Genomic DNA, 12,591 nt, shown 5'->3' on the forward strand with positions numbered 1-12,591 from the left:
CATGTCAACTGCTATACAAAGATACGAATAAGGAATCTTTGCCACTATCCAGCAGTAATGCACCCAGCTTATAGTTGTACTGCATGTTGATGTCACTGTGGTATGCCCTGTAATTCTTATAGGGACAAGAAAAATTGGATGTGAGGCATCGTGCAACATTCGTCGCATTCTGCGACTCCCCGCTTATTCGGTTGACTCAACTGGTCTTTCTGCTTCCGCCTCGGTAAAAGCAAAAGCGGGTAAAGTGAAGGAGCTTAAGATATCTATTTTGGCTGCTCTCGATGCTGGCGACCTGTCCAAACTCAATGTGTGCGATCGGTGAGTTATACTAACATTATAACATACCTTTTTATGTCATAGTGCGAAAGTAATTGATTGTGTACAGTGATCGGTAGTTCATGTATGAATGCCACACTTGCCATGTAAGGTACGTAGGCCAATTAACCCAGTTGTATGGTACCATAGTATGTGTAATGTACGTAGCTCTGCAGAATCACCAATAAAAAGTCTTTCACGTATGTGCATGCCCACTAGGTTTATCGTGAGCTACCCAACTGAGGGTAGTCACAGTGGTCATGATGTCATTACCGAGAAAGGTAAACTCGCCAGCGAGCTCAGCCAAAGACTCAGTCAGTCGGTTATCGACCGAATTCTCCAACTCGTCGAGAGTGGTCTAGGAGATGGCCGGGCTATCCAGACCATGTTCAAAGTGGACTATAGGCATGTAAGTACTTCCATAGAGAACAATCTTCAGTGCTCAATCACCCAATAGTCACTTGATAGCTTTCTGTACGCATTCTTGTTGCTGTGCACTGACCATTGTGGTTAGACGGTAGTTAATGCACGTGATAACTTCCTGTGATAAAGGGAAGGCAATCTCCTTTAATACGACCTATGTCGGATATGCATTGTCTACTGCCCAGGAATTTGGCCGGGCGTACCACCCAGAGCTAAAGGACATCCGCTCCCACATAGCCCTGGCTACCCATAAGCTGCAGCAATCTAGACTGGACCAGACTCAGTTGGCTCACAAGGTGAGTATGGATACGAAGAGAAACGGTGTTCGTGCATTCTGTTATCAATTCTAACCTGCTTGGGTTACATCAGACATTTCCCAATTCAAGCGATACTACAATATTTTCGCGAAGAATAAAATCAATACTGGAAGACCTGATATTTGAACGTCAATTAAAGTTAGCGATCTCTGCATTTTGTTGGTCAACGCAACGAGGTGAAATGTAATGACTGTATACGTACATTTTTGCACATAACCTTAAGTGTTCGTTAACATTAGTGGTTTTACAGGAGTACCGATCCACCTGTTTTCTTTTCCTTCCAGGTGAAGGCATGGTCTGAGTCCCCCCGCCCACCTGCGCTTATGCAGTTCCGGCCATATGTGCCAGATTCAGAACCATCAGAGTGCAGTGCTGCACCAGCTCTTTCCTTGGAAGCTGAAAGTGACTTGGAACCCAGTGATGGAAGGTACATTATAATAATTATATGCTATTTAGTATCTATTTAATATGCCTGCAACTGCTCCTTGCAAGTGCTGATTGTAAGTGCGTGGGCTCAGAGCAGTACCAAAATTAACAACAGCCGGAATGCCCTAACAAAGCTTTGTTGGCCACTGACATTGGTAAGCGACTTTTGCCTTTCTGACAGAGACTTGTTGTAAACCTTGTGATGTTGTAAATTTCTGACACAGGTATAAGGGCAGCGGCGGCGGTGATGACGAACCGCTAGTGGATCCCGTGCCAGCCTCTTCACGCCTCCTGGTAATACACCAGGAGGTATGGCAAAGAGAGCTTCTAGTAAAGTATGGCGAGCTCGTTCTTATGGACGCTACATACCGCACAACGTGCTATGACCTGGCCTTGTTTTTCCTGGTTGTGCACACTAATACAGGCCACATCGTTGTGGCAGGTAAGTGGCTTGCAATGATGGAGAGTACAAGACTTCAATTACTGTTCACGATTCATGGTTCCTCTCAGTTGTCTTTTTGGCTTGGAATGATGGAGAGCACAAGACTTCAATTACTGTTCATGATTCATGGTTCCTCTCAGTTGTCTTTTTGGGCTTGGCACCCTCAAAGAACATGAGTCTTCTTTCACCTTTTTTAAGTCTTGCAAAGGAATAGCAGTTTTCCTGTCTGGTTTAATTTCACTGTGTGTAGAATTCTGTGTGCAATCCGAGAAACACGCTGATATAGCTGAAGCTCTCACTATAATCAAGCAACGGACTCCGTCTTGGAAACCTAAATTCTTTATGACGGATTATTCCCAGGCTGAGATGCTTGCACTGGAGGAGGTAATTAGATTGATTTATTTAGAATTTTTGGAGGTGTGTGCATTATTAAACCGGCTCACCTTTGTGCATAGTTCAGTACGGTTATTGTTTTCATTATTATAAGCTTGTTCGCGTTGGCATCACCAAGCAAGCTATGGTTGTTGGTTAGGTATGATTACCATATGAGAATTTAAAAAATAAATGAGTAGGAGGTCCTCGTGGTGACAGTAATTTTTCTTCTGACTTTTCCCGCTTGCATCTTTCCCTCAAACCAATGATTAAGTAATATTTGAAGTTTGTAACATGGAATTGTGGGCACGAGTTATGCGATCGAGTCCACCAACTAAACCAGATTTTTAACAGTCAGACGTGCACAATCTAGCACAAAACTGACAAGTGCCCACACTTTCCATGTTCCAAATTTTTCCTTGGCTCACCATCAGAGTTCTTCTAGTAGTAGAAGGTCATTATTTTTCCAGCAATCTTATTTTCCGCATGTATTCGCATGTTTCTACGTATCTTTGTGTGCTTGATGGAACTATAGGTTTTCCCTGGAGGGAGGATATTTCTCTGTGACTTCCACAGAGAGCAGGCTTGGCAGCGCTGGACCAAAGACCGTTCCCACGGCCTAAGTGATGATGAAGCCGTAACACTGCTAGAAAGCTTGCGACAATTGGCTTATGCTTCACCGTGTCGAGAGGCGGGGCAATCTCCAGAAAAGTATGAGATTGAACATCTTGAGCCTTTGCATTTGTAGAGTTTTTCGCTAATTCAAGTTTTGAGTTCCCCTGATGTTGCAAATGCTTTGTGGTATGTGCGTATAATACCATGGATTTGCTCCTGTGTTTCAGACACTACCGTGAAGCGGAATCAAAGCTACGTAGTCTTGATGTGTGGTGCGCCAATAAGCACGTGCGAAGTTGGCTGAATTCCAAATGGCTCTCAATCCCAGAGGTACATTTGTGTTATTATTATTATATTAGAGATCCTGCAGCGCAAATGCGACATTACTATTGCATATTGCATAACTAAGCTCTGGCTGCTTCTCGACAATGTGCTGAACAATGTTCTTTAGAGCACGGGAATATTCGGAAGCGCACATACCATTTGGTTTTCAGTTTCTTCTTTCTGACACCCGGTTTGTTTTCAAATAAAGGCGAAGATCAGCAGTAGTAGTAGCAGCAGTAGTAGTAGTAGTAGTAGTAGTAGTAGTAGTAGGAATAGTTATTAAATTTTGATTGATTAGTTTTTATTGATTAGTGTGTCCGGAGTTGGATGGCTCGGAGGGTAGAATGTACTTGGTTGTATCTGAGAGTGTTCGGTATTGTGTTCTATTTCATACAGCGGTGGGCCAGGGCATGGACAGAGCGTGAATACCACCACAACGTGTTTACGAACAATGGGATCGAGGCCCAAAACAAGGTTCGCATATTTGGCATAGCGGATTAAGCCGGACTATATCTATTCTTATCTGATTGTCTTCTTTGAAAGGTCCTCAAATATGCCTTCCTTAAAAGTAACAACGGCAAGAAAAGGACGCTTAGTGATACCTTTACCATCATTATTGAGCAGTTCCTACCTGAGCAGCGAGATAAGAACCTGAAGAAGAATATCATGCAGCTGAGCTCCTTCCGAAGGTAAACGTCTTCACTGTTATGACCATATCCACATTTCACGTCACTGGCATCTAAATTGTACACCCCAACTCCTCTGTTTGGACACCCAATGTACAGTACATGTACTGCTTTACCTCTGTACGGGAACTGTTATTTGCGTTGTGTTTCTTCAGGTACAACGACTACGTACCCGTATACCTACGCGACCGGCCCAGGAATGTCATCCTGCACTGCATGGAACGCGAGCAGTCTTCTCAGGAGTACTTGCCAGGTAGGTCTTTCCTTGTTGAGTGCCCACAAAACGAGGTAACGAGAGCCTGTTTTCGCTGTAATTGTTCGTTATTATAACGCTTCACGCTCTGACCGATCGCCAGGCCTCATGTTCATTGTACCTAGTAGGCTTTGGTTTGAAATATTGTCCATAATCTGTACTGCATATGCATCTCCTTGATCTCAGAGTTGCAACAAACAAGCCTCGCTCCACTTTTGTGCTGTGCAGGTCATGGATGTATGAAAATCTGTCACGGTTTCACATGTATTCTAGCAAAAGGAACTTAAGAAAGTCCATATTGAGTCACCCATGCACCAATCCCTTTAAGAACTACTTATCATTATTTTCTCCTCTTTCCCTGTAGAGAATGTTGAAGCTGTTGGGGATCACCAGTATAATGTCAAGTCATTTGGGAGGACTCGTCTCGTTAGCTTTGAAACACCCTCATGTTCTTGCGAGGACTGGAATCTGAGAGCCCTACCGTGCAAACATATGTTTGCCGTATTCAAGAATGTACCCGGCTGCAGCTGGGAGTCGCTGCCCGAGACGTACCGCTCCAGCCCCAAAATGACACTAGACATCGATCTTGGAGATGGTGAGGTTCATTCAGAAGATTTGGAAGTGCCCGAGCAGGTGAACAACTCGCATGAAGTTGGAGCCCAGCTGTCAGATCCAGTTTCAAATGAAATTCCTTTACACAGGGTAAGTTTGTTTATAGCTTGTTGTGCTTTTTGAGCCTTTTTCCCTTGCATATAATCGCCTGAAAGAAAATCATTGAGTAACATTTTTACAAAGGCTACGTGGAGACAATAATCTTAATAATAATGCATTGCGTGAAACTATAGGCGCGCTATGATAGCATGGGACATTATATCCGTTGCTATGACTGTGATATGAGTGCGCCTATTGCATAATTAACGTTTGAAAACTTGTACATTATATTCTCCGACAATTCTGATCTTTCTATTAATTTTTTTTAAATTTGCGACTACTTTCCTTTTGTACAGACACAACAGCAACAAAACCAACTCTCTGCAAGGCAAGCACGAAACATGCTCAAAGTAATCGATGCACAGACCTTCGTCTGTACAGACTCAAGTGCTCTAAAAAATCTCTGCGCTCAACTGGAGAAGCTGTCAGAAGAACTTGCGAAAAGTCTGCCCACTGATGAGTCTGGCTTGGTTATCCAAGAGGGTATGTATAGTGTCGTTAATCAAGATAAAAAATTGTCGATTCCGCAGATATGGATCTTGTGTGTGCTAGTGAGCTGGTTTCATAAAGGTTTGTTGTTCGCTAGACTTTGATGTAATAGGCCTGGCCAGTCACTTGAGTTCCGCAAATGCCACCTAACAAGTCTAAATAGCTAGCTATCCAAAGCCGATAGAGTACTGTTTGTGCTATTCTGTATGATTTCCTGCACAGCGTCTTCATTCACCTTGAACCAACACTTTAGCGCCAGGCGCAGACTGCACGAAACACATAGCACTGCTGTCCCTGATCCAGCCTTGGAGTCAGGGCATGCCAAGCGTGGTCGACCTGCAGTCGAAAGACACCTCAGGTGTCGTGTCGGAGTTTCCGGAGAGACTGAGCGGAGGCAGTTCCTACAAGCTCAACAGCGTGAGAAAGGTGTGTGGTAGGCTTTCCTTTCCCCAGTTAATTTCATTTGCTGCGTTCCCCACTTAATTACATTTTCTTGTACGTTCTAGATGTACGTTTCCCCCCTATTATAATTCACGCGTTATTTTCCTTGCCAATTTATGCCTCAAACATTTCTTACAGCCTCGACAAGACCTGGTTCCGTCACATTGACAGCATTGACGGGAAGTAGTTCAATACAACAGGCTGCAGCTCCCGAACGTAAGTGGCGATGTCTTCAGTGTGCATCTGTACACTGTACAGCCATTGGTGTTGCTCGGTGTAATCCACTCCAATAATCTATAATAAGTATCTGTTCATCCATATCATGTTTTGATTTTGTGTCCAGCTGCCCCATGAGAGCAAAATCATGCTAATGTGTTTGTGTGTGTGGGTGTGTATGTATGTGTGTGTGTACGTATGTGCTTGCGTGTTCGTGTGTGTCAACATATTACAGCTGCGCGTTTACTTCACTCTGCAGGAGCCACGTTGTATCCAATGCCTGCTACGTCTGTACCAGTATTCGCAACAGATAGGCTACAGCAAAGGACAAGATGCAATACAGGTATGCTCGTTTTTGTTTGCAGTATCCTCACAATTTTCCCTATTTCAGTTTTAAATCGGCATCGAGGTGACAGAGTTCATCGTTCATTTGTGAAATAATCAAATAAAGCTTTCGGGTTTGTTCATGTCCTGTAGCTTGTAATTTATTTTTCTTCGCATATGTTGCACCTGCAGAATGGTAAAAATTGTGTTCTCTTGCATTAGTAATATTATGCTAGGCTACAACACTGTGTGTGCATGTTTGTGTGTGTGTGTGTGTGTGTGCATGTTTGTGTGTGTGTGTGTATTTGTATTTATGTGTGTTGTAGGTCCGCAGCAGCCTAAGTGCTGTAACCCCAGCTGCGCATTTCCGCAGCTACCGACCAAGCCGTGCCGCAACAACAACTGCTCTCATGTGTTTCACCATGTTTGCAGTACGCACGACATGAGAACATACTGCAGGCATTGTCGTGTGAACGATTGGTGATGCATGCTTGGGCGTTGGTGCGTATGCCGTATCCATGCCATCGACACGTGGACTTATGTCCCCACGTGACTAGATTGCAGGAATGATAATGAAGAGAGATAAAGACGAACACATCGTTTCTTTCCTTCTTGACTGCTAGTACTGTATACACCTAATGCTGATAGTGATGGGAGTGCTGGGAGGGTACAATCCACAAACTGAGGGTTGGCGGTTCGTTAAATGTCTCCTGCAATCAAGTAGAATTGACGGTTCCAATAGCCCTGCCATATCCCTTCAGTCGGCAGCTGGACACCAATAGAGGCTATGCGATTACAATATCAATAATTGATATGTGTGGGCCAAGTCGCGGCATAGCGATCGAATAGCGACTCGCGCTGTATACTGACCATTCGTTCCACAAAACGCATATCCACTTGCGGCAAAGACGATCTTGGAAATATACTGTTGTGCAAGTCTGCAGGCGAAATTAATGTGCCTATCATTTCGCACATCTCCTCTTGCTTCACGGCCCTATTATGTCTGGCCACAAATCATGCCAGTCATGATGATATGTTGCTATGCTCTCTTGCACCGCATCGAGTAGACCAATTCTCAAGCAGCACGAGTTAAAATCCTCAGATATCAGGCACATGAATTGAGGTGATTCTCTGGCAATGGGACAATTCTGGTACGTTTGCATGTTCAGCATGGTCCCTTCTCCAGGAGACGTGTCTGACGCCTCGCGCCTATTCATACAATGATTTCCCTGCATATAGTTCATGTACTGGTGCGTCACGGCCACACATATCTTGCATCAAAAACTTCCGCCGCTCCATAACAATGCCAGATTTTCGGGTAATCGAAAAAGCACAGCTCCATTTCAAGCTCCAAGGCAGACAGTCCTGCAACTCGCACAGCATCAACTGCAAAGCTACCACGATGTTCTTAGGCTTGACATCTGCCAACGACAAAGCTCTTTTAATTCTTTTACCAGAGCCAACAGACGGAGGAAGAACCATCTAAATAATTACCGGTAATTGCAGTTGGCGCAATGCATAATCACAATCAGTTCGTATCATTATTAATTTTTCTCCTTCAACAAATTCTCTCTAGACGAGATAAGAAAAATACGGTATGCATACGGTACATACACCAGACTACTTCGTACAGTGTGTGTACTTCATGCGACTGATTCAGGTTGCTCATCCGTCTGACCTTGCAATGGCCACGGCCAAGTGTCCTACACCAGGCAACGAGCTTCCCGGTCGGTATCGCGGACCGCTGCGACGCGGCCACGTACGAAGGCTTGGCTGTGACGTTTCTTTTTTTTATGAAAGAAAATCTGCAAAAATAGATAAGCTTGTCCCTTTAGTCCTACCCTGTAGATGGCGAGTGATGCGAGGTGCAGGACTAGTAGTTTGCGCAGTGATGAGATGGAGATGCGCTCTCACCAGGAAATGGTCGCTGATGTCACAGGGAATAACACTGCAAGCGGAGACGTTGGTGGGATCTGAAAGAACAAGGTCGATCACAGTTCCATGGGGATGCTCTGGTGTGACACGTGTTGGGAAGATGTATGTAATCAAACACGCTCAGAAGGTCATGATGGCTGAATCTTGCCCGAGCCTGCAGCCCAAGGGCCGTAGGCCCGAGGGCTGCAGGCAAGGGCAAGATTCAGCCATCATGACAGACAGAGCGTGTTTGATTTGATTTCTTACATCGCGAAGCAACATAATATTATTAGGGAAGGTCAAAGGTGGAAAGGTTGAAAGGTCGAAAAATTATTCCCGAAATGACGTCAAACGGTCCGAACATTCCCGAAATGACGTCAAACGGTCCTGATGGCCTGATTATGCCCGCGGCGGGAAGATCACCTATTGGCCATGGCCCCGGCAACGATCACGTGTCATGTAAGAAAATGTGATATTTCAGGCCATATACGTCGCAGAGATCAAGCAAGTGGTGCACCTGATGACTATCTTGGCATACATCAGCGTTGAAGTCACCGAGTAGGGTCATCGACGGTGTCACTTGGGACGCCCGCTCAAGCTCTTGCTCTATCTGAGTCCAGTAGGCGATTGGCTCATTTGGCGGTCGATAGACGCATGCAAGTAGGTGAGGTCCGGACTTGCTCTTGACTTCAAGCCATATGATTTCAACGTTTTCTTTGCTTAGGTCAGGACGCGGTCTTGCCGGAAGTGTGGAGCAGTAGTAGATGGCTACGCCACCACCCTGTCTACCACGATCACGTCGTGCAATTGAGTATCCTGGGATACACAGTTCTCCATCTCCGATTGTCTGATGGCTTCTCACTAGACCAGGTCTAGTTCTCACAAATGATGAAGAATGTGAATGAACATGCTATTATTAAAAGCTAATGAAAAACAAGAAATAGAAAAAGATGAGAAAAACTTGCGTTTTGTATTTTATGACGGTATTTGTATGTGAGTGACAGTGATTACATGACAAGGGAAAACACTTGCCTTTGTATACTGTGCGTGCTTTGGACTGGTGGAAAGGTTGCACAGACTGGGGTACTATAATTATTAATTTTTGTCAACAGGCGAGTACTAATCTAGTACTAGCAAATGTAAAGCCTAGTTCACATCGGGATGCGACGGGACGCGACGTAAGGATCGACGGGATGCGACGGGACGCGACGTAAGGATCGACGGGAAGCGACGTGACGGTCTGAGGGAGCAGGGGTGTTTCGCAGTGACCACTCGCCAAGATGGCGGCAAATCCGAGAGTACAAAAATCTCGACTCTGCCTATGTGCTAGGCGGATGCGAATTTCGCACGTGCATGCAAAATCTAGCCTTCTGCAGATCTGGGTAGAGCAAGTCACGGGTGTTTGCAGTGCATGAACTCTGGCCCAGTCGTCCCCGTACGCAAAATGCGTACGCATTTGAATCTACCGTACATTTCCTCGTGTTTTGGGCGAATCTGAGCGGTACGAGGCTGTCGAATTGGGCCTGCATTTGCCCTGAACCAGCCGCTATCGAAGTAAAATTAGGTGTTTTGAAGGCCACACGGGAACACTGCGGCCATGTCTTCTTTCCTGCGTCGTTTGTTTGAAAATCGGAGTGTTTTTGAGCTCGTAGTTTCGTCTTCGTTGTGGAATGGCCGTGCGTACATTCTCCTTGGAATTACCAAAGTCACACCCCCGTTTATTACATTACTAGGAGTTATTTTTTATTTTTTATTATTATATATTTTCGGGACAGTCTGTTCATGGTTTTCATTTGTATTGGACTCGTTCTCTACACTTGCGATAATTTAGCGGCAATTCTAACGTTGTAGCGTTGTTCTCTTGTAATTTAGTGGAACCTGTATTGAGTAACTGAGTTTTATGTTTCGTTACATTGTCGTCAGATCTCCTGTGTACCGGTTTTGTGGCACAATGATTATAGCCGTTATATTTGGTCGTCTCCATTCTTGTGCAATCATGCGCACATGTATGTAGGTTGGTTCTCTTCATGTTATTGTGACCAATTTCATAGATGTTGGTTGCCTTGTTGCTTTCTCTCCCCTCTCCTCTTACCCAAGCCATTCTGCATAAGCGAAGCTGTGGACGCAGCATACTGCTGCTACACTTCAACGCGGGAATGCGTATAATAATAATAATAATATATTTTGAGGATTTCCCAAAGACGTAGTCTAAATTGAAGGGAGTTCCATTATAGTGGGAGGCTGTAGGGTTGAGATAGCAGCCCGTTGAGGGCTAATGATTGGTAATGAAAAGCCTAGCTAGAGAGATACAATTATGCTGAATGTTCCAGAATGGTCCTTTACTCAATAATACCTATAGCCTCGGAGTATGCCTTGAAATACGAATTATACCGAAACAGAAACACAAAAATTAATAAGAATAAGCGCTTTTGCCGGCAGCAGGACTTTTGCCAGCACCCTCGTGACGTTGCAGATATGTGGTTTTATTATTGTAGTTGACGTTGATTTAGTGACTTTGGCAAGTTTGAGTCGTGTCAAGAAGTCAGGTAGGATTCAGTACTAGGCAGTAGTGAAACGTGAGTGGCAGTCTTTGCCGGTTTCTGAGGGCATCCTGGATTTGGTGTGCAGCGCTGTGGAAATGGCTTGCTGTGGAGGTCCCAGCACTGGATGTTGTATCAAAGGTACGGCCTCGTAGCACGTGCTAAACCTAAAAAAATCAAAAATAATGACTTAGGTCTGTGGGAGTCCGTGAGAGAACGCCCACTCGTTCCGTTGTGACAGATTCCAGGGCCACGTTGAGGGGCCCTACCCCACCACCCATGGCTGCTTCTGGACTTGTTTTAGGTTTGGGTCCCGCGCACGGACAGAATGGGCACGAAAATGTGAAAAAAATGTAAATGCATTTGTTTGGCTCCTGGGTGGCTCGCACACTATGCCGGAAATTTGAGTTTTTCCGGCCTGGAAAGCCTGTCAGTGAGGCGCAAGAACTTGTAAATCATGTCCTGAGAGCCAGTGGCAGGAGTGTGTGGTCAAAATGTCACTCAAATCCACTGAGAAACACCAAAGTTACGGTCAATTGAATGCCATATGAAATTTATGGGTAGGCTGCCCCCTTAAGGAATGCTGCACATGCTGAGGGGCAGCGATAAGTTTGATTTTGTGAATGTATACGCAGGAGGATCGGTCAATGTAATGTTTCAGAGGAAATGTACAGCAATTTTCATAGAGAACGGCTATGTTGGTCTCGGGCGGCAAACGAAGTATTGCCCGGAGAATCCGTCGATGCACAATCTCCAGTTTTGCAAAGAGGCCATTACCAGCGCCACACCACACCACACAGCAATACAAGAAAATAGGCAAAACGTATGTATGATAAAAGGTCTTTCGGCATTCTGGTGAAATGTAGGGGAGATGGTCATAAAGAATACCGACGACTGAGTTTGCCCGCTTTTCCAGATTCTGGAAATGGTGGGACCAGTCCAATTTGCTATCAAGTGTAACGCCAAGGTGCTTGTGACGAGAGGTTATAGGTATCGGGGTAGGATCATCGGGGAAATGGAAAATAAAAGTTTGAAGATGTGCAACATCTGATGACGCGTTGGGGACGACACACATGATCTCGGTCTTGGCGGAGTCCGGCCGGAGTTTCCACCTTCGCATCCACTTGACCACACAGTCTACTCCTCACCTGCAGGTCTTGACACGCGACGGGTAGCGACCGGTGACTAGCCAGCAGAGTGATGTCGTAAGCATATAGCGAGGTGTTGAGAATTGCACCGATATCATTCACATACATTAGAAAAAGCAGGGGCCCCAGAATTGATCCCTGAGGGACACCAGAACACACGCGTTCAGGGTGGGACAATTGACCCGAGATATTTACTTGCTGTGAGCGACCACACAGGTAACTCTCCAGCCACCGCAGTATGCGTCCTTGAATCGAGAATGATGCTATCTTAGCCATCAGCCCACGGTGCCACACAGTATCAAAGGCTTTAGATAAATCGAAGAAGCAGACTAGGCTGTACTCGCTACGATGGCGATTGTCATGCAGGGATTGAACAACTCGAAGTAGCTGCCAGGCTGTTGAATCATCTCGACGGAATCCGGACTGTGATTAATGGAGATATGGATCTACATGTGCATATAACTTGTCATACATTATTCGCTCACACAGCTTTTTTGGGGGCAACAAGTTGGTGAAGCTTGTGCAATGCTGTAAAAAGTGGGTTTTTTAAAACTTTACTTCCTGTTTTGCCTTTCGTGGACCCATAAATGGAAGAGTGCGAATTCTCAGCTTGGGCTATGCTTCACTGAAAAATG

General features: G+C 45.1%; 1 protein-coding gene across 1 annotated transcript; it reads left to right on the forward strand.

Moving 5' to 3' along the window:
• The first annotated feature begins 3,896 nt into the window (after positions 1-3,896).
• On the forward strand, positions 3,897-6,838 carry LOC135821539 (uncharacterized). The gene is made up of 8 exons (XM_065334536.1): positions 3,897-3,923; positions 4,076-4,173; positions 4,538-4,875; positions 5,181-5,367; positions 5,596-5,799; positions 5,953-6,030; positions 6,266-6,373; positions 6,681-6,838. Exons 1-8 carry the CDS (start codon positions 3,901-3,903, stop codon positions 6,836-6,838), a joined length of 1,194 nt encoding a protein of 397 aa, XP_065190608.1. The 5' UTR covers positions 3,897-3,900.
• The last annotated feature ends 5,753 nt before the right edge of the window (positions 6,839-12,591 follow it).

Source organism: Sycon ciliatum, chromosome 7, assembly GCF_964019385.1.
Source record: "Sycon ciliatum chromosome 7, ocSycCili1.1, whole genome shotgun sequence".
Classification (NCBI taxonomy): domain Eukaryota; kingdom Metazoa; phylum Porifera; class Calcarea; order Leucosolenida; family Sycettidae; genus Sycon; species Sycon ciliatum.

Bases quoted from the DNA above. Each gene is read 5' to 3' on its own strand.
- LOC135821539 (XM_065334536.1), top strand. From the start codon at position 3,901: ATGCAGCTGAGCTCCTTCCGAAG. The intron at 5,368-5,595 runs GTATGTATAGTG...TTTCCTGCACAG, and splicing joins TGGCTTGGTTATCCAAGAGG to CGTCTTCATTCACCTTGAAC. The intron at 6,031-6,265 runs GTAAGTGGCGAT...AACATATTACAG, and splicing joins ACAGGCTGCAGCTCCCGAAC to CTGCGCGTTTACTTCACTCT.